At 34.2% G+C, this 27,683-nt stretch overlaps 1 protein-coding gene across 2 annotated transcripts in view; it reads left to right on the top strand.

Moving 5' to 3' along the window:
- Positions 1-27,280, top strand: part of LOC128982709 (translation initiation factor IF-2, mitochondrial) — a 264,910-nt gene extending 237,630 nt beyond the window's left edge. For both annotated transcript variants that reach the window (XM_054401656.1, XM_054401650.1), the window contains 4 exons: positions 9,187-9,324; positions 22,268-22,432; positions 23,172-23,312; positions 27,087-27,280. In XM_054401656.1, the coding sequence (XP_054257631.1) occupies positions 9,187-9,324; positions 22,268-22,432; positions 23,172-23,312; positions 27,087-27,259 (617 nt within the window). In that variant the 3' untranslated portion in view covers positions 27,260-27,280. The remainder of the gene's footprint in view (positions 1-9,186; positions 9,325-22,267; positions 22,433-23,171; positions 23,313-27,086) is intronic.
- The last annotated feature ends 403 nt before the right edge of the window (positions 27,281-27,683 follow it).

Raw genomic sequence — 27,683 nt, 5'->3', positions numbered from 1 at the left:
CTATGCCGTAAAAATTATGGTTCAAAAGTTATTGCAAATTTTGTGATTTTCCCTTTTAAAACCTATTAACTCATGGAAAATCGGATTAAAAAAAACTACATGGCCAATTTTGATTCAAATTGTGTGCATGTTAAAAATCCAACTCATTTAAATTAAAACTAAACTAACAAATAGTTTGCAACTAGAGTTTTAAAGGAAAATTGTCCATTTAAATTGGGTTAAAAGTTTGATTCAAACGCTTAAATTCCCATACATTTAAAGAAGTGTCGGGGGCACCCCTTCCCTCCCCGCATTATAAACATAACTATGGGTTATGACCTTCCGGCATGGGTTAAACAACAAATTTGGGGGGGATTCTGCGACGTGAGCTTTGGGGGGGATGGGCACCCCTGCAACAGTATAAACTATTGCGTCCCTCACATTGAAGGCGTTCAAATATCCCCGTCGTATACAATCTAATAATAATATAATATATAATAATATATATAATCTATATATTGTACCGCAAGCCTTGAACCAAGTGATTGCATTTTATGGTAAAATGATTAATTGCATAGTTTGCACTTTTTGTTCAAACACTTGATGATATAGGGTAGGTAATTTATAAGATGTTTAAGATAGCAGTAGTGTTGGTTCCCCATGTATCACTTTGCCCAATTATATGCCAATTTTGGGACAAACAGTACTTTACTATTTAATTTTGCCTTGTCTAGCCTTTTTAAATATTAAATATTATTTTCTTCTTCAGATATTCATAGGCTATACTACAATTGGTTAAATGGTGAGCAATCAATGATCTTCATAGTAATATACATGACATTTAATTAAATCAAATTCTTCCCTTCTAAGTACATTACTTCTTGTAACTAATTACTTCTAATATAAATAACTTACTTTAGGGACTTACTTACTTTAGTCTTACTTTAGGGACTGGTACCCCAGGGCTCGGATTTGAGTTGCCAAATTGGTAGCCACAGCACACTTGAAACTCGTTCTGGAAAAATGTCCAGAAAATACTAGTAAATGGTAATCATTATTTTAATATTAGAGCATTTTATGATATATTCATACCTTTCACAGCAGCATGTGATTTCCTGACCAAAACAATCATGAATAGTACTGTGACAATTGTTACTTTACATTTTAATTTAACAGTTTCTCAAGTTGAAGTTATATAAAATTATCACACAATTATTAATTCAAACATATTAACATTAATTAGCATAGCTTGAATCATATTTAATTAATTTTCAATATTTGTGAAACATGTGCTTTTTATACAATCTGTAAAAGGAAATTGACTTTGTATTTTACACAATAATATTACACTTTGTGATGACTTGCAAAAATATGAATTATATATTTTTGACAATATAAGAGTCTTGATACCTGAAATACAATACATATTTCTTCAACTTAATATTAAAATTAAATAATTTTTAACTTACATGACAACGAGTGTGTGTTTGCTTTGGGGGCCAGACAAGAACTAGAACTGAACTATTTACTTTACCATGAATCTCATCTTTGACCAAGGATGATAACAGCTGATTTGCAGGATTGCCAACAGGTTAGAGTGATTTGCTTTTCTTAACCAAACGACAAATTATTTCACATACTGTATTTTATCCTAAGTGGTCATTTAATTTATTTTGTTTTAAAATAATGAAAATTAAAATATTTACATATTAGTACAATATATAAAATCCAATGTATGTTTGTATGTATGTTTGTCCTTTATGGACTCCGAAACCGCTCGACAGATTGTAATGAAACTTTCAGGCATTATTAAGCATTATTCAAGGACGGTTTGTGTGAAGTTTGGTGCAGATCCGTCAAAAGGGCTCCGTCCCAATGGCTCTGGAGTTTCCCATGTTAACCTTATGAGTACTCATATTTAAATGGAATTAAAGAATCTTAACAGCTGGTTCAACTAAGCAATTTGATTCTGTGATGTTCAATAGCATTATAAAGTTAATAAGTTTACCAACAGGGTGCAGCACGATAATTTTTTTTTATGACAACAGCTAATTTGCAACCAAAAGATGAGTGAGCGTAGCGAACGAACTTCAACCTGGAGGCAAGTTAGCGTAGCGAACGAACTTCAACAAGGATCTTGAAAGTTAACAAGCATTTGACATAAAACCACGTTAGGACAGGACGACGTCTGTCGGGCCAGCTAGTATAATATAAAATTCTCTATTATAGATGTATGAAAATATATTAATCTTAAGTATTTACAGATCTCCAAATGGGGACATCAATATATTTTTTGAACAGTTTGAAGAGGCAATCAGAAAGATATTAAAAAATAGATCCAAAATAATAGTGGCAGGGGATTTTAATATTGAAATGGCCAGGCCATCTGATAATGATTTAAAGCTTGTAAAATTCAGCAATATACTCAGATCTCTTAATCTTTTTATCAAAAATTTTCAGCCTACTATTGGTAATGCCTGTATAGATAATGTTATTGTTAACTTTAATGAAAACCTATATAGTGTGAAGTGTGATGAAAACTGTTTTGCAGATCACACTACACTCTTATTTGAAATGGTTACTACATCAAATACAAGTAAAAATAGCCTTGATTACAAAGCCTCCATTGTATTTATCAGGAAGCAAAATGACCAAAATTTAAACTTATTTATTTCTTACTTAAGAGAGGAAAGGTGGGAAATGATAGATGATTATAAACATAACAAAATTAGTGTTGAACATTTGTTTGATAGTTTTTTTAAAAGATATGTGAATTTATGGCACAATTGTTCCCCATTGGTCAAAGTAACGGACAGGCAACCTAAAAATAATAAAACTAATAAGCTTATAAAATGGTATACTCCTGAGCTTAGAATAATTAAGAATGATATGCTCAAGTACTTTACTGTCCATAAAAACTTAAGATCTACAGGTTCTAAGCTAACTCAGGCAGCTTATAATGTTTATATGAACCATAAAAGATTCTATAGAAATAAAATTACTCTTGCCTAAAAGAACACGGTTGAGCACTTCATCAGTAATGCTTCCAACCCATGTCGTGCTGCCTGGGTGGTAATTAAAGATGAGCATTCACCAACTCATAGTCAAGATGCCATACTTGACCCAGATGAAATGAATTCATATTTTTTAGATTCAATAAAAGAATTAAGTAAAGTAATACCACAAAGCCCTTACAAAGCAGAAGATTTTTTAGGAAACAACTCAACAAATACAACATTTGGTCAGAGGTCTCGTCATCGGATATAATTAAAGTTGTTGCTAAATTAACAAATTCTAAACCAATGGATTATTATTGGATTTCTAATAATATTTTGAAAAAGACTATAGGTTTTATTAGCTACCCTCTTGCTTTTATATTGAATACCTGTATGAGGGAGGGATATTTTTCTCCATCCCTTAAGGGGAGTCCGAGGTCCTATCTTTAGTAATGTTAAGTAAATGTCACTTTTCTCAGGAGTTAGAATAGGTAGGATAGTGAAACTTGGTATACTTTTATATTAACTAATTATCTAGTCACAGACACATGATTTTTCATTTAAAATTAAAAATAACTATTTTATGGGTTTTTATAGATTTACCAAAAATTTGTTTGAAAAATAAAATTTATAATTTTTTTTACATGCTTTTACTAAAGATATGATGAATTCCTTATGTCTGTGTTTAGAATAAGTCACTAAGACTACATGGTAAAAATTTCACAGCTGTATGTATTACCAGTCCTGAAAAAAATGACATTAAAGTTTAAAAAAGTAAAGTTGCGGAAATCGGCAAGAAAAGCCTCCAAGGGTCTACTAGTTTTACCTTTAAAACGTCACTGCAATGTTATGGAAAATATTTTTTTTCATACATTTCTAGGTTAGTAATCAAAAATGTAAGTATACCATTTTTAAGAAGAAATTCTGTGCTATAAAAAGAACATAAAAAGTAAAAATTGAAAAAAATTAAAAAATTTTGACTTGGACTCCCCTTAAAATATCGAAAGTAATCCCAATATTCAAAAAAGGGGATAAAAAAATGGTTCAAAATTATCGGCCTATTTCACTTGTTCCTATTTTTTCCAAAATATTTGAAGCAGTAATGTATAATCAATTAAATAATTACTTTGAAACAAATAACCTATTGTCAAACTTCCAATTCGGCTTTCGTCGAGGTAAATCCACAACCTCAGCAATTCTCACTTTAGTTGACCATTCTCTCGAAACTTTAGAAAAGAAAGAATCTGTGTCATTAGTTTTATGTGATTTAAGTCAAGCTTTTGACACGGTTCCTTTTGATATCCTAACTAACAAACTACGTTTTTATGGCATCACTAATGATGCCATGCTTCTAATTTCTTCGTATTTATGTAATAGACTTCAATTGGTATCAATTAAAAATAAATGTTCTAAAACTGAAAAAGTTGAAACCGGTGTTCCTCAGGGCTCTGTACTAGGGCCATTTTTCTTTAACGTCTACATTAATGATCTTCCTATAAATATAAATACACAATCTGTTATATATGCGGATGATACAACTTTACTCGCTAACCATTCTAATTTAACAACCCTGCACTTAATTAGTCAAGAGGCTGAACATAGAGCATATGATTGGTTTTCTGCAAACAGACTATCTTGTAATTCTGACAAATCACAATATATAACAACTAGCTGTACCCGCGAGCTTTGCCCCGTTTTACTTCATAAGTGAGCTCGTTCGCATGGCTCAATCACGTCCTGCTTGAAGTTCGTTCGCTACGCTCACTCACCTTTAGGTTGGAGCTCGTTCGCTGCGCTCACTTGCCTTCAAGTTAGCTCGTTCGCTACGCTAACTCGCCTCCAGGTTGAAGTTCGTTCGCTACGCTCACTCACCTTTTGGTTGCAAATTAGCTGTTGCCATAAATAAAAAAAAAATAATAGTGTTGCACCATGTTGGTAATCCTTGTAACTTTAATGCTATTGCACATCATAGAACAGAACCAACTTGTTTAATTGAAACCGCTGTTAAGGTTCATTAATTCCATTTAAATATGAGTACTCATAAGGTTAACATGGGAAACTCCAGAGCCACTGGGGCGGAGTCCGATCAGAATAAAAACAACTTAGTTTTCCTATTTAATGCCTAAAGAATCAGTGTACCAAATTTCAGCCTCCAAGGTAAATGGGAAGTGGGAGAATTAGTGATGAGTGAGTGAGTCAGTCAGTCAGTCAGTGAGGGCTTTGCCTTATATATATATACTAGCTGTACCTGCGGGCTTTGCCCCGTTTAACTTCTTAATTTTCAAGATGAGCTCGTTCGCATGGCTCAATCACGTACTGGTTCCGCTACGCTCACTCATCTTTAGGTTGGAGCTCGTTCGCTACGCTCACTCACCTTTTGGTTGCAAATTAGCTGTTGTCATAAATAAAAAAAAAATAATAGTGCTGCACCCTGTTGGTAATCCTTGTAACTTTAACGCTATTGAACATCATAGAACAGAACCAACTTGTTTAATTAAAACAGCTGTTAAGATTCATTAATTCCTTTTAATCTATACTTATTTAATACGCAAGCAGGATTTTTGTGACAATTACTCCTCCGAAACTACTGAACCGATTGCCATGTTTTTGGTGTCATTGGAAAGAGCGTATCGTGAAGTTGTGCAGGAAACTTTCTTTTTAGGAAAATAATTAGAGAGTGAGGCCCTGGGGCCCTTTAAAGTTTCGTATTTCTCCATAAGATTAACATGGGAAACAAAAATTGTTTTGAAACTCCAGCTGTTGTCAGAAATTTAATATTAATAATTGGTCACCATGGAAGCAGGAGAAAATTCACAATGTTTACATTTGCTTTGACATTTAAATGTAAACAACCAGAACTGTCAAATGCCTATTTAAAAATTTCAGCCAGCTGATAAAAAAAAATAAAACATCTATGTGGCAGGTTTATTTAATTTTAAACTTTATAATAGATTATTTATTATAAATCTATGTCAATGATTATGAAACAGATTGTTCCCGTTGCAAAAATTAATAGTGAGTAAAAGAGGATATGTTAATTGTAAACAGTCTATGTGTAAATTATCTATATGTTGTATTACAAATGTTAAAAAAGATGTTGGTTTGTGTTTAATGATATAAGTTATTAATTATAGAATTTTTATTTTAAGGATTTGGCATATGAGTAAGCCTATGATATAACACCATTTCAGAGTTCTGCCAGTGTTTGTCTAACTCTGTCATGTAGAGTTTAAAGTAGCCTACACCTTATTGTCTACAAATTGGCTAAAAAACTTAGGTACGGTACTTTATAAAAGCTGACAGCCTTTTTACGTTGATTTAAATTGTAAGCTTATCTTTTCCCGTCTATGGACAGTTTGATTGTTAAAAATTAACCCTTTAAACTGGAATAGGACTGTTATGTAAATTGTGAGTATTCCCATTAGTTATTAATCTTTTAGTTGTCTCTTTTAAAATCATCGGAAATTATGACTGTTTTAGTTTTTAAACAAGTTATTTGTTTATAAATAACTCCTGTACTTATTTGCAATTGCTCGATTTCGAGCAACATGTACACTAGTAAAAAAAAAAACATAAGGTTAACATGGGAAACTCCAGAGCCACTGGGGCGGAGCCCGAAAGCCCGATCAGAATAAAAACTACTTAGTTTTCCTATTTAATGCCCAAAGAATCGGTGTACCGAATTTCAGCCTCCTAGGTAAATGGGAAGTGGGAGAATTAGTGATGAGTGAGTGAGTGTGTCAGTGAGTCAGTGAGGGCTTTGCCTTTTATATATATAGATATCAGTCTTAAAACAGAGGTAAAATTTGAATCAGTTAAACTTTTAGGATTTAATTTGGGTTCAAAATTAAATTGGTCATCACACATAAAATCTGTTTGTAACAAAATTTCAAGAGTGAGGTGCTTGCTGTGGAAACTTAAGGATTTTGTTAGTCAAGAATATTTAAGATTGGCGTATTTTGGACTCTTGCAATCACACATACTATATGGTCTTATTTTGTGGGGCCACTCTCCACATATTAATGACATCCTTTTACTCCAGAAAAAGGCGGTTCGAAGCATTGCTGGAGAATGCTCGGATACACATTGTAAACCTCTTTTCATTAATTTCAGGATACCAACCATAGTAAATCTTTATATATTCCAAATTCTAATATATACAAAGTCAAACTTAGATCAATTCTCTTTCCGAAAAGACGTACACAATCACTATACAAGAGGTAGGGATAAATTAGATATATTGCAGCACAGATTGGCAAAAACCAAACATTCACATAAATTAAATTGTATAATGTTTTTAATAAGCTGCCTGAAGAAGCAAAATTAGTTTCTTACAGTATTTTTAAAAATAAACTGTATGACTGGATTGTTAAAAATCCCTTTTACAAAATTGATGATTTTTAAGTTGTGAAATAAATATTAGATTTTGAAGAGTAAGTTGAAATAAAGCTTTTATTTTCATGTAAGTGGCTATTTGAATTAAGATATTTTGTACTGTAAACACTGAATACCTTGTAACTATGTATAACAATGACGTGTCCTATTTCTTTTATAAAGATCAATGGAAATAAATATTTCTTATTCTTAATATTAATACAATTTTTGCTTTAAACATGCCGACTTTCAATGTTTTAAACGTTAAAAGACACCATGTTTTGTAGTATTCAAACCACTATAAGCAGACTTAAAGTTCAATAGTGTATCATACGGTTGGAAATCTTATAAATTAACAGATTTTATCACATTTGGCAACCTTCTAATATACAGAGTGTATAGAAATTCAGTGGACCAACGTGTTTAAATGTTTATCATTCACCTTATTTTTTATTGTTGCATTTATTTACAATGGAGTGTTTACTATTGATCCTCCATCGTTGTCTATAATTCTTAATCAAAAGTTAAAATAGAACATGAAAATTACATTAATTAGCCTACTCATATTTTCTGTACGTCCACAATTTCCTGGTAAAAATTTGGTCTTACAGAATTATATATAAGGATCTTATTTTCTTTTTTTTTTAATTGATGTTCTTCTGTATAATGTCATGTTTAGCAATATAACGTTCCATTACGAATAATTGTATAATCTTAATATTACAGTAACTCTTTCAATGATTTCTTATTGCATTATGTTATATCTATTGTACTGGTTGGTGTCTGCCTTTTTGACTACTTTTGCCGATATTTTGTCATATTATTCAAGACAGATCATCATATGTTCATGAGATTATTGTTATAAATGTGTATTTAATCATTGGAAAATTTCCCATTACGTAATACGATACAGAATAATACAAGTGCAGAAGGGCACGTTGCCCATATGAGCCGTGTCCATATTTTTTCAAATTAATTGTGGTTTACAGTAACTGGATTAAATTTTTAATAATTTTATGATTGCATGATAAGATATAGAAAGTCATTAACCTAAATTTCAATTTATTACATACTTTTAGAGAGTTTACTTTGATGTATTCAATCAGCTTAGTGAAAGAATACACAATAGAGCCAATGAATGTTATTCAACTAAAGAAAAGTGTTGTGCATGTTTACTAGCGCTACTCAGCAACAAAAACCATTTGATTGATCTCTCAAAGTAACTTACCCAGATGGTGACATAAAAAAGGAATTAAGGAATTAAAACACGTTGTTTTAAGATTGACTGGGGATAAAAAGTAAACAGGGCACAAGCACATTATATATAAATAAATATATGTATGTGTACGTGTATATAAATGCAAACATATAAATTATTTAGGAACATAAAACAAAACAACAAATAGGTCTCGGAAGGCAGGCGGTTGGGTTGACGTCGTGACGGCGATTATTTAAACGCCTTCAATGTGAGGGACGCAACAGTTCATATTGTTGGACCAAACGAACTCGTATTAGAGTGTTGGATAAAACGACCCGATCGAATGGTCCACCATGAAACGTACAGTCTATTTCATAAGTTTACTCCACAATGTAAAATTGTACTTCTGGTTTTACCTGTACTTTTGGACCAAACTAACTGTTTTACAACTGTTGGACCAAACGATTTTGGACCAAACAAACTGTTTTACAACTGTTTGACCAAATGATTTTGGACCAAATGAAATACTCCCAATAGTTGGTGAGCGATTTTTCAAAATTCGCTCCCGCCGCGGGACTGAGCGCGGTGTGACTTGGCCTTTAATAAAAGATTGCTTTAATTTATATAAAAACTTTGCAGGTGATGTTGATGGATCTGTAGAAGCTATCCTAGACCTACTTGATACATACGATGGAACTTTATGTAAATTAGAATTGGTTCATTATGGGATTGGAAGTGTAACTATTTCTGACGTTGAGCTTGCCATACCATTTCAAGGTTAGTATTTATTGCATGCAGATTCACACTATTTTTTCCAGGGTTAGTAAATAATGGAAATATTGATACCCATGTGGTTAATCCAATAGAAACAGACACAATTAGTCAAGTAAAAAATGGATGCTGACAGTCGACAGTCAAGCCCTAAATCATGGTAGGATATGCTATGCTCTATGAGGAAGAAGGTATTAGGCTCAAACAAGCACATGCCTGAGTAACTTTGTTTTTATACTGGCTGTCAATTAAATATAATAGAGCAATCTGAGTAAGGAGCATGAGCGGCCCTCAATTCCTTGACTCTCTGTTCTTGACATTAATCCATCTGGGTAAAACATTTAACAAATTTATAATGATAACCCTTAGTCAAATTAGGTTTTCCAATCAATTTAAAATGTTCTATTTACAACCCATAAAACGACTTTAAATTTGACTATTTTTACCCCTGATATTTTTTATTGGACTACTAATTTTCCTCAAAATAACTGACCATGAGAAAATAAAAAGACCAGAAGACTGTTCCTTTGAAAAGTTAAACGACTTTAGTTGCATAAAAAGATAAAAACATCTCCTAGTTCCTGTATATTAGTGAGTATTATTTGAGTCTAAGACAAGTTAGTAGCTTTTTCATGGTTTGAAAATATAGTGTCTCTTCTGTATGTTCTATTTGGCCTACATACACTTCTTCAATGTAAGTTATGGGTTTTTTTTTACAGTAAATATTAAGTTTCCTCTAGTTTATGGCTTTCCTAAAACATTAAATTGAGCTCCACTGACTGTAACTCAGCATACCCACATAGCAAAATTTGGTTGTTTGTTGGCTGAATTGACCCTCAATTTTCAAGACACCAACCTTGAATTAAGGAATAATATTCAAGACATCAAGGCGAAATCAGGCCTGATTCAAGCATCCAAGTCAACACGGGTTTGGGTTGAAACAGCCTTGAATTTTATTGCCTGTTCCAAGCTCAAAACCAAGCAGATTTCAAGGGAAATCTCAAGTTTCAAGGCAAAATCAAGGTCAATTATTGACTGAACCAAGGATGATTTTTTTTATTTTGAATTTTATTGCCTGTTTTAAGCTAAAAACAAAGCAGATTTCAAGGGGAATCTCAAGTTTCAAGGCAAAATCAAGGTCAATTATTGACTGAACCAAGGATGATTTTTTTAAATTTTGAATTTTATTGGCAAAATTAATCAAAATTTACTTGGTTACATGTCTTAAAAATTAGTTTACATTTTTCACCTAATTTTCATGAGATGTAACTGAGTAAGCTTGAAACATATGGAATTGTTAGTTCAATACTTACTGCTTTTTATAACTTGTTCATAATCTAGTATAATACTCTAATGTTGTTATAAAAATAGTCAGAATATAAAATATTAATTCAGAGGAATATTTTCTTAAGTAATTTTATTAGGTAAATGAAGTTCTTTTTATCAACCCCCGTTTGATAACTTATTTCATTTTTACACTGAAAATTATTTCACTTTACTGGCTATATATCATTTCTTTTTGATTTTATAAAAAGTATTTTCTGCCCAATGATATATTTTTTGACTTTGCATCTTAAAATTGGCACTCAGCATGTTATAAAATATAATTTTATCTATAATAAAAAATATATTTAATCCATAAAACTGTTAAATAATTAGAACATAACAAAAATTGTATAACCATTTTTACACTTTTACTTTACTTTCATCTTTTGGAACTAAGTAAATTACAGAGAAGTGTGCTGGTAAGAATTAAAACAAAATGAACTGTTCTTGATAGATATAATGTTTATTAGAAAATAATGACAGCGGCCAACCTAATCTAAGTTCTGGCCCAGAGCTGGGGCTACTTCTTTCTTCCTGAAACAAACATTTCAATCTCATTAGAGAAAATCAAAATTTTTAAAATGTGAAAAAATGTGAATGTTAGGGTTTTTGGTAGTTTTAAATCTTATGACCATAAGGCTGGTTAAAGATGACAGGTTCTTAACTTGAGCATTGAGAGACTTTAGTTAGGAACACTATTCATTGACCACATCACTGTAATGTTACACAACACACTCAGTGGCAATAAATAAGTCCCACTTTACAGTAAACTACCTTACACTAACCTAAAAGTTTTAAATTGGTTTATTCCGACTAAGCATGTGCGACACAAACTCAAGCTTTGTGGGGCTTTCATTGCTTGTGAAAGACACATATTAGTTAGGAATATTCATTGACCACATCACTGTAATGTTACACAACACACTCAGCGGCAATAAATAAGTCCCACTTTACTGTCAACTACCTTACCCTAACCTAAAAGTTTTAAATTGGTTTATTCCGACTAAGCATGTGCGACACAAACTCAAGCTTTGTGGGGCTTTCATTGCTTGTGAAAGACACATATTAGTTAGGAATATTCATTGACCACATCACTGTAATGTTACACAACACACTCAGCGGCAATAAATAAGTCCCACTTTACTGTCAACTACCTTACCCTAACCTAAAAGTTTTAAATTGGTTTATTCCGACTAAGCATGTGCGACACAAACTCAAGCTTTGTGGGGCTTTCATTGCTTGTGAAAGACACATATTAGTTAGGAATATTTATTGACCACATCACTGTAATGTTACACAACACACTCAGCGGCTAAGTCCCACTTTACGGTAAACTACCTTACCCTAATCTAAAAGTTTTAAATTGGGTTATTCCGCTTATTTATTCATTGACACATATTAGTTAACAATAGGCCTACAATTCATAGCTTAGAATGCAAATAAAGTCGCAATCAGATAATAATAAGAAATATTATACCTCCTGCTCGTCCTGAATTTGGCTTGCTGTAGCCAATTGCTAATCAACGTCTTGATTGAAGCCTCCGTAGCCTCAGAAAAATTCTTTCTTGCAGCCACTGCAACATTAAGATAAATATAAGTTAAATCTATAACAACAACCAAACAGCAAAATTTAGAGGTTCTCAATCAGAGGCTACAACATTTAAATGTACGCTAATACATGTAATAAAACATTTGGCATCCAAGTATTACTAAATGATTTGGGATTCCGGGGTATTGGGGGGGGGGGGGGGGGGGGGATTTAAGCGTCTGAAATTTATCTTGTTATGTCTGCAGCTTCCAACACCGTATGTCGTCGCACAGATTTAGTTTTTCTGGAATAGAAACCCCTGAATGGCTAAAAATTCCACACCCCTATCATGACAGGTGTCTTAAACTTGAATTATTCAGTTGAGATAAACCCCAAGTTATTAGGGGTTGTGAGATGTGGACCGATAAGGAAACTGTAGCTGAAGTTAAATGTTTGTGTTATCCAGATTTAATCTATACCTATTTTTACGTTAAATTGTTAAAATTACATCATGAAGTAAAATAACTATTTCAACAACCATACAAAGATTCTCATGATAACATAATTATTTCATTGAAAGAGAAGGACAGGCACCAACTGAGTTTAAAGAGAGTTTTTTTAGTAGCAAAAAGTACAAACATTTAAAATCCCAAATGGACAAAATTTTGAGAATTTAAACTAACAATTACACTAACCTTGAACACATTTGCAAATCGTGAAGTACGAAAATGGAACTTTCTTCACTTCTGGTGTGGATTTTCCTGAATAAGAAAAAATTGTTGCAAGGTCATCGACCATTGTTCTTCTCATCATACTATTGACGGCAGTTTTCAAGTCTTTACCTCCAAGAGAGGACAAAAGTCTTACCTGAAAAATAAACTTGTCAGCTTCAAGGAACACCAAAACTAATATAGTGGAGCCCGATGATCCGAAACTTAGAAATGCAAAAGTCTGCTGAATCCGAAAAAAACTGCAACCTGCTGTTAATAAAAAAATTTTAGTACAGGATGGTTTTACCAATTGCGGGTAAAGGCAGGTTTCACATTTTTAAGGTAGGGCCGTAAAATATCCACTGTGAGGATTTATTGATTACGACTGGTACAACTTTGCAAAAAGTGAACAGCTGTTAATTTTGTTTCTGTGTACTTAATGTTCTCAGACAAATGACAGAATAACTTTGCCAATCGCAGCTTAACAGCAGGAACTTGATAAAACCACTCATTGTACATATTAAGTTCGCTTAGTATTAAATATTTTTGAAATATCTGAAATTGGTCTTGTATCTATCATTTCGGATTATCAGGACTCCACTGAAATAGTTCATTATTATTATAATTAATGAGCTAATAGTGGTTTGTCATCACTGGGGAACACTCTTCCCATTATCTTAAGCTCGTGTGACCTTAGCTTTCGTGATTGCCTGAAAACTCTGTTAATCACAATATTTGTACACATAAATTAACAAAAAATAGAGAATATAAATCATGTATTCAACACACAAATGAAATACATAAAGAACATAATAATTAACAAAAGTGACCTGTTCACCCCTTTTTTAGACCTCAATGTTAGTAAACCTCAACAAAAATATTGACTGAATAACAATTTTACCAGCTGACTATTTTGTTTTATACAGGCATGCCGGATATACAGGTTGCCCAGCGAATACTGTCACAAACGTTTCCAGGTTTTTATAGTAGGTCTAAAAAAAAACAAGTTTCATAGGTCATATGGCCTATCTTGGATAGTTTCCGCCTGACCATCTGTAAAGATTATATTGGTAATTGTATCATAATGTTAATTGACATATATTGAGTACGGTACTGCAAACAATTAATAAACCAATCTTAAAAATAGATCTTTCAGAAAACTATTCCCAGTACTTATGTTTTTGTTTATCAAATTACACCTAAGTTAAACATACTTGTGACAATTACTTACAAGCTGCTTTGCTAACTTTTCATCAGTCAACGCTGCCTCAAACTCTTCAAATTTTTCCAGCTGTTGGAATGGGAGCTCAGCGAATACTCCTGGTTTTAAAAATGAGTCACCTAAGCCTGATTCATTTCCTTGTATATTACTGAAGTTTCTTAAAATCGAGTCCAGCTTTTCATTTATCATCCTCTGACCCTCCACCATTTCCGTTATTTGCATCTGCATTTGCTCTATGATGGTTTTGTCATCTGTGGAAAATTAAGCATAGTCTAATCATTTTTACCTTTCCCTTCACATAAAATCTGTCACCAAACTATGGTCAAACAATTACCCAAGCTGGTAAGCATCACAAATAATTGAGAAAACTGTGACAAAGACAATAATGCGTTATAACAAGTAAAATGGGTAAAATCTTTGCTATTTGGTGTTGCGGAATAAAACTCTGCATGCGCCCGCTCCTGTTTTACTGGTTAAGCGCCTGCTCGAGTGTTAAGATTAACATAAAAAACTGTAAGATAAGATAACTACCAAGGGGTATTGAATATGTGAAATCAAATATTATAAGAGCTAAATGTTCCCATTACTTACATTGTGATGTGTTCTGATTGCTAGCTCGAGCTGGCGATGGTAGGGATGGGCTCCTGGGAATGGAGGAATAGACAGTTTGGGTTTGGGGCGATATCTCATTTAGGATAGTGAGCGGAGTGCGAGGAGAGTATTGAGGCTGAGGAGATAAGGCTGGTTTAAGCGGTGGACTGAAGTGAAGGGATCTGGAAAAATGATTTATACTAGCTGGGGATGGAAAAAGGTGGTTTTGGGGCTTGGAACTCGTTGTTTGTAGCATGGTTTTCATTGGAGTTGCAATGAGTTCTTCCTCCTCTTCAAACTCCAATAGCTTCCTCTTCCTCATCCGTCGATTCTTCTTCGCCTCCTCTTCATCCTCTGAAGATAAGTTTGACGTTTCTTCCGCTCTAGCAAGGGCCTGCTGGGCTTCTAACAAAGTTTCTGAAAGAAATAATATAAGATTAGCTAATTGACCATAAACCCAAGGTGGCATCATGGGTGTTCTGTTTTGTAAAAAAAAATAATAATAATGGACAAACCCCGTATATTTAAAGACAGTTTCTATGAAATACAAGCGAATATAACAACTAATTATTTAGTGTTTCAGTTAGATAATTAGACCAATTCGTTATTAAAAGGCAAAAATGTGGTTTGAATTCCACTATAAACTGTAGGTTCCTTAGTTGCCAATAGCTGTAAGGCCTATTAACGAAGAGCGGTGTCCAAGGAACATATCGGCCTTAGTGACTTACAATAACAATACTAAAAGATCCCGCCACTCATCCTACACTCATCTCTATTCATACTTGGCTTGAAATACCTACATTCATATGGTCGCCATTTCATAAGAAGTATTAAAGTTCAAATTTATCAGAACAAAATTTGTAATGGATAAGGTAACATATTTCGGTTGAGTTTGAACTGAGGTCCTAAGGTGCTACAAGGTTTTTAGTGACATTTCAATTGTAATTTTATTTTTTGTGATTTTTAAGCTGGTCCAGATAATCCTGAATCCGCATATCGTGAGGCAGAGATAATCTGAGGTGTACCGTTTTCATTGTGTCACTAAAATGTGCACTGCCTATACAGTATGGCCTCTTTTCAGAATGCTCGCCAAAAGATAAACACTACATTAAATAATATAAATTCAAATATAACTTAAATTAGAGGCAGACTGCCTGTATATGTAAAATAATTTTAAAACCTCTTGAAGTAAAACTTACTGTATTTTCTGAGAACTTTAACGGGACATTCCCTCCAACCATCATCAGGCGAGGCCCTCTTCCTAAGAAGTTTGTCACGGGCCAAGTTAGTCCCTACTTTAGGGTAAAATGTAATTTTCTCATTGCAACTCAACCAGTCAGTTGAAACAACTCCTGGTGAATCCTCTTCATCGGTGAACAGCACAACAGCATATTGAAAATCCATCTAAAAGCAAAACTTAATTTAGGCCTATTTAATATTTATTATTAATGTTGATTAAATTTTAAATCACAGATTTAATTAAGTTAAAGAAAATTATTTTTAAAATTTGTTGTATTCACTTGACAGGTGTGCCATATTTTTTTTAGTTTAAAATGAAATAATCATGGTATTTTTTATAGCTTATCAACTATAGTTGTTTACCTGATTAATCTACAATAAAGTAGGTTTTACTGTTAAAATCCAGTCAATCTTAGGGGAGTATTTGCCAGGTTAGACAAATTAAAATCCCCTGATTCCCCCAATAGAATACCTCAATAAGTCTTAAAACACAAATTAGTGTTACCTGATTTGGTAGATTTCATTTTTATTATCTAACGAAAACATGTCCCACTTTATTTTTAAAAGTAGGATACTAATTTTTAAGCTTACCATTAGTAAATTATATGGTCTTCTCATAACTCAAAGGGTTTTGGAAGTTGTTTTGACTATTTACAGTGTGGCCTATTTACATTTAACACTTGGACTCATTCTGTGTGAAGCAAAGGCAAAACTAGATACTTTTCATCATTCAACGGCAATAAAACCATTTTTTCAATTACTTCATCTGATAATACTTCATGTTCTGCTTGTAGTAAATTCGACACAACATGTATGCCAATAGATGAGCTCTGGCACAGTGGGTTTCCAAAAAAATCTTCAGAATCGATAAATTTCTTAACTGTAATCAGTGGGGCCGAATTTTCTAACTGTTTGATATCCTTAACAATAACAATGCTTCCATCCAACAGTTTGCAGCAAGAGTTGGAAGTTGTGGTGTTTGATAGAACAAAATCTTGAAATTGAATCTTTTTAAAGTGATTTGAGGTAGAGTCAGGAGAACTGCAAAAGGGGTAATTCTGTTTTGAGGCTAGTGGGCTGAAATCGGATTGTTCACATAATCTTTTAATTAGTTGTTGCAATGGTTTATCACCTTTTCTGATCAGTTTTTTAATTGAGTAAAGGTAATTTTCAAACTTAAAAGCACTGCTTTTATCAAGTGATCCGAATGTACTAACACTGTCTGATATGTGTAGAAGTCCATGAAAATTATGGGTCATGTACTGCTGGCCATAGATACTTTTAAAAGTATATAAAAAATGGATCAAAAGATCTTGAGCATATATTCGATGGATTAAGCAATGTTTGGGATTTGTCAGGATTCTGATTGCAACGTGGAGCTCTAAAAAATTGGTGTACTGCTGAGGGGGAAGAATATTTTTTAACACCACTGGCCCTGTGTATAACAAAAACTGGCGGAACTCCGTTGCCTTCCATCTCTTGATGTCGTCCAAACGGCGGGGCTTACGGCAAAATTCACTTGGAATGAAGCGCTGAAGGCGAATTAGATTAGTTGATATTTCATCAACTAATCGTTGAGGCAGTTTGTGGGGAAGATTAAAAATCCAAATGTACATTAGGGTGCGCATTACTCCTAGGCACACCATATGCATGTAGTCTAAGGGGAAAGCGGACATAAAATCAAGATTAGTAATTGCAGTCAAGGGGCTTTCATAGTTGTGATGATCTGGATCTTCTTGTCTACGGAATCCTTCAGATGTACGCAGTCGGCACTGCATAGATTCCCTATCAGGAATATCAGGGAAGACAACTCTATTATTTGTATAGTGACCCTCTTGCTTACATTTAGTGCACGAGCTATAACCAGCGTGGCCTTTAGTCCCTAAAATGAAAGCTTTCGCTGGAGCATCACAACAAAACCCTTTCAAAATCACCCATAATTTCTTTCCTTTTATGACAATTCCTTCTTCCATCAGAGAATTTATTTCATCTATGAAAGACTTCAAGAAATCCTTACAACAGGAGGGTTTCTTTTTCCCATAATATATTCCTACAGGAAATACTTCTGATGATATGGAAGGTATATTTAAAACTGAAACAAGAATTGGCCATAACTCCCCACTACTGCTTCGAAATAATGGCAGACCATCGATTCCCACCAAGACCTGAATATTAGAAACTGTTTCAGTAACCTTATGCCATATTCTGTTTAGACCTTGTTGGAATCCTAAGTGGTAGTAAATACCAGGAACTACTTCAATGGTGTTTATTGATGAAGGAGTCCTAAGCAATGTCCGAGCATCAAGCGGCATCGATGAATCTTTTACCAAGCAATTTTCTCTAAGAATGAGTAAAAGAGCAGATAAAGCAATATTTGTTATATGAAACTTAAAGGCCCAATTTTTTAAATCCTCGTGAAGTTTTTGACTACCGGTATTGGAATCATTTTCAAAAATATCTTCCTCATCTTCACTTTCTGATGGAGATGGTTCATGATCCCAAAGTTCTGCAGAATGGCTACAATCTACATCAGGCCTATAAATTTCATCATCAGTGGAATTCAAATTTGAATTCATAGGCGAGCCTAGAGTGGTGTTGTTCGTGCTGTCATCGTAACTAAAAGCTATAGGCATATCTTGCTCGATAGTAGCCTTTGATGAATGGCCACCAGCATTTTTTAGTTTTGACAATCGCCTATATTTCCCCGATCGAGTTAGATCAAAGAAAGGTTTTTTACGGTCCATGTCCACATCAATAGAACTGTACCTACAAAAGGAAAAAGTTTTAGTTGAATAATAAATTGCAAAGGCTTTGATTTTCTGAATAAAATAATAACAAACGTGTGTTGAACCAAAAGAAGTTACTAATTAAATGTAATTTGTTTTGAACATGGACTAGGCCTATTTCAACATACTACTTCATGTTCTATTTACTTATTTATAAGAAATGTTTTAATTAGGCTCATTATCGAAAATGGTATTATTAAAGTAAAGTGCTGTTAGAATAAAATGCATTAGAACCTAGCAGCAAGACTCTTCTTTTATTCTGGTCAGGAGTTGAGCTTATGGCCACACACTCACACACTGGGGATGCACCGTGGTAAACATGGAAGCGACTGTTATTTACTGAACAACCTTCGTAGTCTAAAATATGTTAACGTATTAACTCAGCTGAAATTGTATACAAAACAATAATACATAAAAACAAAAAAAACAAACTTAATGGTGCAACTAAAGGCTGGAAACTGAAGCACAAGGTGTTTAATTTGCAAGGTTCAGTTCGGTCTTACCCTTTTTTGGAGATAATAAATGACCTTGGACTCATGGGTGACATTTTATTGTTCACCAATGATATAGCGATCTTTGAACAAGGCCCCTCACCAAATAAGCACAATAAAAAGCATTGGATATGTCTCATAAGGCCAAGCTTTGGTTTGGATGTAATAAAATGAGAGTTAAGACTCAGGAATTAGTCTACAGCCTGACACACCCTCAACATAATGGCCAAAAAGAGGTCAAGCTGTATTGTATAATAATTATATTCAATTCAATAGATACATTATTTTACTCAATCCATTCTATTTACAAAATTGGTAAACATAAACAATAAATTAATGAACACATGTTTAAAACTATACATCAAGCTGTTAGGCGGAACAATAGCTGCAACGGTAGGCCCTATCTTAGAAAAGTGAACTGGAAAACAACTAAGTTAAGTTACCGGTAACTTACAACCAGCTTTATTTTGCACGATGAACAGTCATTTATTTTTTACTCAACCAAACATTAATGTCGCACAGATTTATTTTCCACAAGTCTTTAAGGAATAAGTTCACCTTACAAGTCTAATCTTTATTTCTTGTGTTAATTTCATAGCCTAGCACCATTCAATAAGGTACCTAAGTCAATACAAAATTTAAGAATCGCAATGCTCGACAACAATAAAAATTATTATTAACAATTGGTCTAAGTTAGGCCTATAGGGTACCCTTAACCCCATTGACAGTTAAAAGGGCAATCAAAATTGAAACATTTAAAAGCCGAGTAAGTTCTTAGGGAGATGTATTTAGTTTACATGTGAGCTCAAGGGTTACTGTCGGTACCTATATTAAAAGAGAAGAGGGCTTTTCAATTAGATGGTCTTAGGCTAATGTTTTTTTCCCATATAATAAAAATGTCTTAAAATATTATAACTTATGCATTGTTGTACATGTTATACCTAGAGGATAAATTATTTTATTTGTTTGAATTCTTTAAGCTTAACTGTGGCAGGTCCTAGGCCTGCGATCGTCGGTATGACGCCGCGGTCACGGATGAATGTAATGAAAGTCCTCATATACCGTGTGCCTAAACTAAAAAGACACATAAGTTATCTATTAGAGACAGGGCCTATAACGAATTGTATGACAGACAATAAGTTATTTGAAACGGAATCCAGACTTCCTATTGCCAATAGGCCCTACCTAAGTTATTAGCCTACCGATATTACTTTTTTCGGCTGTTGTAGCCTAATTGTCATCGATACTTCTAGACTTTGCATGAAGCCTACCTCAACCCCCTAGAGTAGATAGGCTATAACTTAAGTAAGGCCTAGTAGGCTAAAGGTTAAGTTTCCTAACCTATTTTTTACTTGGCTTTCATGTAAGTTACATAGGCCTATACGACGCTTAACAAGTAACCCTGTGTTAAATTTACATTCATTTAAGACTAGACTACTGGTCCCTAGTACAATTTTTACCCACAGTAACTTAGGCTACTTAAATGCAAATATGTATAGGGATTTATTTATCATATGTTAGGCCTAGGCCAATATTTAAAAGCCTTACTCAGGCTACCTTGTAGAAATTAAAACATTTATGAATCCAAACATAGCTTAATATAGCCAAGCCTAGCCTTAACATAAATTACACACTGTAAGTTGTAGGGTCTAATATACACACAGGCTAGGTCACAGTCTCGCATGTGGGATATTGAAATAGGTATAGGCCTAAGTTTAGTTTAGTTATGAAAGTCGAAAGTTAAGTTACACCTTTGAAAATTGTGGCGCTTGATTAACTTTATTTGAGGTTAAAGAAGTTAGCTATGGCTACTTTCGCCTAAATTAGGCCCTAGGCCTGTGATTATTACGATTATAAGTGAGCAATTTATAAAACAATCAATGTAACATGTGAACGGTTTCTAGTTGGATTGAAAATAATCCTAGGATCAAATTCATAGCCTACATGACAAAATCAAAGCCTAGAGACAGGAGTAGCCTAGATGGTAACTTTGTTCCTGTAGCAAGTGAAATAATGAACTCTTATACCGTAATGAATACAGTTGTATTTGAAGAACTTACCTTTAGTTTAGAAGAAGTCCAATAAGCACTTAACTGAGAATAACTATATAAACTTAAAACAAAAAGAAATCTGAGGAGCACGAGAGTTCAAGCGATTACTAGAAGACTGCTAAATTGCAAATGGCGGAGTTGAGGCGAGGGTAGTTTAAGGGGAGCGCTACCGCTGCGTTGCGGTGGCATCGGTAAACAACCGTTGAATCTACAAGGAACAATCAGGCAATAAACAGGAGCCGGAGTACCAAAACGATTCACTGTCCTTGGAACAGTCCTGAATCAGGCCAAAAATATCATCTTGAATTTTTAAGGAAAATTCAAGAACGAAGTTGCCCTTGAATCAAGGACTGTTGCTATCTGGGTAATGTGTTGCAATACAAAACATAATGGTTACCTGATGCCTGCTGTATTTATGATTCCTTAAAGAAATACAATGGTATCACTAAAATACAAGTAGTCCTTGCTTTAAAGAGGTTAATTTTTTTATATTTGGTCATAAAATCTTGTATATAATAAACAGGTCGTTCCACAAGCCGTCCTGAAGTTTTTGTTTCGGTTTGTTATCTGTTTCATTCTTCATTCAGATTATTTGACAGTGCATTTATGATTTTCCATCCAAATATAGGTTTTTTGCCAATAAGTACAATAAGTACTGACTAATATTATTGTAAATAAATAACTAACTATGTTCAATTGTTTGTATTCCATCTTTACATACCAGACGTTTCCATGCATTCCACTCTCCATACCCCACAACAGGGATAAAAATCCTGCAAGTTGAAAGATTAGGCTATAAGGAATCAGTGTTGCTAGGATCCATGCACTTACTGTATCAGATATATCTTTGTCCGTTTTGTTATTTTCAGGAGTAGACCACCTCAACTAATTATGTGTTGATGTGTTATGTTTAGTTATATTTATTATTTGTTATTCATCATACAATGGTATTGAAATGTTCATAATTGTTATTTAATTTTAACAATGTTGTATTTTTTATTTTAGCCATTATATATTCTTTTAATGTTGGAGTTCTGAAAGATGCTGAAGAGAAAGCTGCTTCCAATGGAGTGGCTGTTAAAAAGCATAATATTATCTATAAACTGTTTGATGACCTTAAAGAAGAAATGGAAAAGATACTTCCGACAGTTGAAGTTGAAGAACGTTTAGGTATGTTGAACAAGATTTATGGTTGATTGGAGTTCTAAAAACTGTAATAATTAGGTTTTTTCAAGTTTAACAATAACCAAATGTAATTACAATTTAGATTTACATAATGAGATTTGTTGATGAATGGATACTACTATCATAATATGCACCCAAGATAAATTTCAAGTATATCTATTTATCAGTTTAGTGCGATAACAGTTACCCAAAGGTTTTTTCACCAAGAACAATTGTTCCGTGTCAAAATGGATGATGATAAACTTCTAATAACAGAGGAGCCTATTGATGACGACTGTATTACTTGGAAGATGACTGTGGTTATGATCATTGGTTTCTTTCTACATTGGTATATAGAGGAAATGACACCTCCAGAATTTAGAGAACCAGACCCTCTTGACACATTCCCAGCTAATTGGATAGAAGGAAATCAGATTTTTATGAAGCTTCTTTAAAAATAGTTTATAATTTGATAAATATCCAAGTGCAAATTAAAAAAATAATTTTCTTCGTAAAAATAATAATACAAAATTTACTATTTCTCCTCTTCTAATTTTGAATGAAAACTTTAGTGACTGTGTGAGGTGATTGCAATAATAGTAGATAAGCAAATGTCATGCTTTACCTAATGCACCCTGTAACAACTATTTTTTTTTGATGACTTATGGGGATGGTTAGAAGGGATTTGTAAAAAATGTCTTTTTATCTTGAAATGTATAAGCTTAGTAGTTGGTAATGTTCTCAGGTGAAGCGAATGTTCTTGAACAGTTTCTTATAACTGAAGGAAAAAAGAAAATTCCTGTAGCTGGTTGTCGATGTGTGAAAGGAGTTCTAAAAAAGAATGCCAAATTTCGTGTTGTAAGGAATGAAGAAATTTTGTTTGAAGGTAAGTTTCCATAGTATAACAATTTTTTTTATTAGGAAAGTCTTGCGAATTAAAAACATAAGTTGATGAAAACTTGGTGCTTGAATTCGAGCAATTGTAGTAAGGCTTATTAAGTTGTTTGACAACTTGTTTGATTGATTTTAAATATATAATACTAAATCATTCCCCCGCTTCGCAACGGGAACAGAACGCTGAAGAGAATAGTATTGGAATGATGATGATTTAAATTAGGGATGGACGGGATTGAATTTTTAGTTTGGGACGGGACAGGACGGGATTTTTTTCTGTGCATAAAAAGAAAGTCTTGAGTATTGCAGATTCCAAAAAAGACATACAAAATCAATTTTTACCGTTTGTGGCACTGATCTATAAAAACCAAAAAATGGGTAACAATTTACAGGTACCTATAGAAACTTGTGACTCGCGGTCATGGTGCGATCGTCAAAATGACTGCGGTCACGGGGTGATCGTCGGTATGACTCGCGGTCACGGCATGATCGTCGGTATGACTCCGCGGTCACAGCGCGATCGTCAGTACGACTCTGCGGTCACGGCGTGATCGTCGGTATGACTCGCGGTCACGGCATGATCGTCGGTATGACTCGCGATCACGGCACGATCGTCGGCATGACTCCGCGGTCACGGCGCGATCGTCGGTAGGACTCCGCGTTCTCCTCGTGATCGTCGGTATGACTCCATGGTCACGGGGTGATCGCAGGTATGACTCGCGGTCACAGGGTGATCGCCAGTATAACTCGCATCACGGCGCGAACGCGGAGTCCTACCGACGATCTCGCTGTGACCGCGGAGTCCTACCGACAATCGCGCCGTGACCACGAGTCATACCGACGACCACGTAGTGACCGCGAGTCATACCGACGATCACGCCGTGACCACGGAGTCATTCTCACCGTGATCTGTGGTATGACTCGCAGTAACGGCGTGATCGTCGGTATGACTCAGCGGTCACAGCGCGATCTTCGTTATGACTCGCGGTCACGGTGCGATCGTCGGTCCAATAATCGCGGTCACGTCGCGATCGTCGTTATGACTCCGCGGTCACGGCGTGATTGTTGGTATGACTCGCGGTCACGGTGCGATCGTCGGTCCAATAATCGCGGTCACGTCGCGATCGTCGTTATGACTCCGCGGTCACGGCGTGATTGTCTGTATGACTCGCGGTCACGGCACGATCGTCGTTATGACTACGCGGTCACGGCGCAATCGTCGAAATGACTTCGTCTCCTGCGTTCGTGGACCTATAGCTCGCATTAGTGGCGTCATCGGCACTCGCGAAGCGGCAAAATCGCCGACGATCGGACCAAATCCCGTCCCAAAAATTCCCGAATCAAATGTAATCCCGTCCCGATTATCGGGAATATTTTTTCCCGAAAAATTCCCGAAATTTCGGGACCCGTCCATCCCTAATTTAAATGTTTGGTATTGATCAAACGACTTTTAAAATTAGAATTTTCTAAATATTGTTTTGCTTTAATAGATGTATTTTAAGATGTAGCCTACTGTCGATAAACTGTTAAAATACCTTATTTTTAAATTTATCTTTTGATGTTTTGTTTGCACCGTTTTCATTATTGTAATACCCCAATTTCATTATTATCCTTATTGCCCATTTTTGCAGTTTTGATATACTATCCACATTTGATTCTGTGGTTGAACCATAAAGGCATAAAATATATATTCTCATTTAGCTAATGGGTATTAGCTAAATGAGAATATATATTTTGTTATGGTTTTTATTACTAAAGAATGACTTCCTTTGAAAGCAAACAGATTTCCCCAAACTTAATAACTGAGAAACAAATGTGCTATTTTAAAACGTTTTTATTAGCTCGCTTTCTTGTCCGGTACAAATTTTGCAATCAATTTTATACTAACTTTCCGATGAGCTAGAGACTTGAAACTTGAAACATAGCTCACAAATGGATGACAATGTAATATTATATAATTTAACTTTCATATTTCCCTTGGGCTACACCCCATGGGCTTGTTTTTATTAGCTCACTTTCTTAAAAAATGTTGATATCAATTTTAAACGAAAATCCCTATTAGCTAGAGACTTGAAACTTGAAACATAGCTCACAAATGAATGACAATGCAATATTATATAATTTAATTTTCATATTTCCCTTGGGCTACGAAAGAATGTATATATAGGCTATATATATATCAATTAATTTAAGTCAGCTGTAAATACTTAAATTTGACAGAAGAGCAGAGGTTAAGAGGTACAGGTTCTGCTCCCGAGATATTATAAATACCCCCGCCGCAGCAAACCTGCAGACTAAGTGAATTTCAACATGTAAGATTACATTTTTACTAAAATATTTCTATAAATAAGACATGTTTATTCCCTATTTAAATAACATTAAATTTAACGAGTGCTTAGGTTTGCTGCTATGGGGAAGGTAAAAAATTTTTTGACCATACGTCAATAGTATAGGATGAAATAAATAAATTTGCCAAATTTTATCAATATATATCCATAAACAAGTAAACTACACAAATTTTCATTTTCTCCATAAGAATAACATGGGAATTTTAAATTACAATATTTTTGAATTTTCTCCGTGACTGCTAGGCATACAACAGCGCTTCAATATACTAAATTGATTCTTTTTTTACGCTCTACAAAACAGTTTAGAAAGAAATTGCAAAATTTTTTGTTTTAGGGTCAAAAATGGGAAAACCTCATTTTTACCCCAAAAAACCCCTCATAAACCCCCGTTCCCATGGTCCGATTATGCTGGATCGCAAACTCGTTAGAATAAACGTAGATTTACACGTTTGTACCAAATTTCATCAAACTCTGATCATTTTTGCTACAGTTATCGTGCTAACGGACATATATATATATATATGAATTTGAAAGAATGTTGTTTTTGGCCTCTAGGGACCTCAAAACGAAAAATTAAATTGGTCCCGGGCCCAGGTCTTACCATGAGTACTACGGTAATACCTTATTCCCTATATGGGAAAAAATTCACTAAAATATAAAACAAGCATTCAAAGTAAAGATAAAACATCTGATTAGTGATTACAGATAATAAGGTTTTGGTTATGTTTTAACAGGCCATATAAAATAGATTTAACATATTTACACATTAAAAAGACTAAAAATTATAAAAACTTACTAATATTATAAATCTGAAAGTTTGTGAGTTTGTGTGTGTGTTTGTGTGGCTCAATCACGCATAAACCACTGGACGGATTGGGCTGAAATTTGGTATGATGATAGCTCACATTCCCGATTAATATTTAGTCATATTCTTATCTCAAAAATCCTTTTGGGCACCACCCCAGTGGCTCTGTGCTTAATAATTTATAAATAAAAATCATTTTTTAAATGCCACGTTTTTAAACACACAAAAAAGTATAGCCTAAAATAATTTATAGATATGTTGAGAGAATAAATACTTGTAAGATTTAAAACGAAAAACGTGGGCGCATGCAATAGATCATAATAGTTCAATAGGTGAAGTTAATTGTAAATTATCATGCGCCCCACATTTTTTCGTTTTAAATATTACAAGTATTTATTCTCTCAACATATCTATACATTATTTTATACTTTTTTGTGCGTTTAAAAACGTGGCATTTTTAAAAGTATTTTTATTTATAAATTATTTAAAATTAGTGTTTAGTGGTTATTAAATAAAACTTTGCAGGTCTATTAGTAGACTGGATCGACAGACACCTAATCAATTGTGTTCTATTAAAACTAAAGTGATTGTGTATTCGTATATTACTGCACAGGCAAGCTTGACTCGATGAGGCATCTGAAGAATGAAGTAGACACAATCAAGACAGACCTGGAGTGTGGGTTGCGACTGGAGGACCACAGTCTACAGTTCAAGTCAGGAGACACCATCATCTGTTATATCACTCATCAGCAGCCTCAGTCACTGGACTGGGATCCTGGCTTCTAAATAAATATTCTGTAGCCCAAACATGCTGTGTCTTTTAAATCCCAAAGCCAAGGATAAACCAACCCCAAATTTATCTATGAAGCAAACTACTTAATGCTACTTAATGACTAATAAAGGTTTAACAGGTTCAGTCCCAGCCGTCACACTCCTCTGTATGTACAGTCTCTCACCACACAGGAGTGAGTGTGTTAACAAGTTCAGTCCCAGCCGTCACACTCCTCTGTATGTAAGGTTTCTCTCCACACGGGAGTGAGTGTGTTAACAGGTTCCATCCCAGCCGTCACACTCCTCTGTATGTAAAGTCTCTCCACACACGGGAGTGAGTGTGTTTAAGTTCAGTCTCAGCCGTCACACTATCTGTATGTTAAGTCTCTCCACACACGGGAGTGAGTTAAGTTCAGTCTCAGCCGTCACACTCCTGTGT

The sequence above is a fragment of the Macrosteles quadrilineatus genome, unplaced genomic scaffold, assembly GCF_028750875.1.
Source record: "Macrosteles quadrilineatus isolate MER2022 unplaced genomic scaffold, UCM_ALF_1.0 Scaffold_1__1_contigs__length_201487025, whole genome shotgun sequence".
NCBI classification, from domain to species: Eukaryota; Metazoa; Arthropoda; class Insecta; order Hemiptera; family Cicadellidae; genus Macrosteles; species Macrosteles quadrilineatus.
This window is presented reverse-complemented; position numbering and strand designations above follow the sequence as displayed.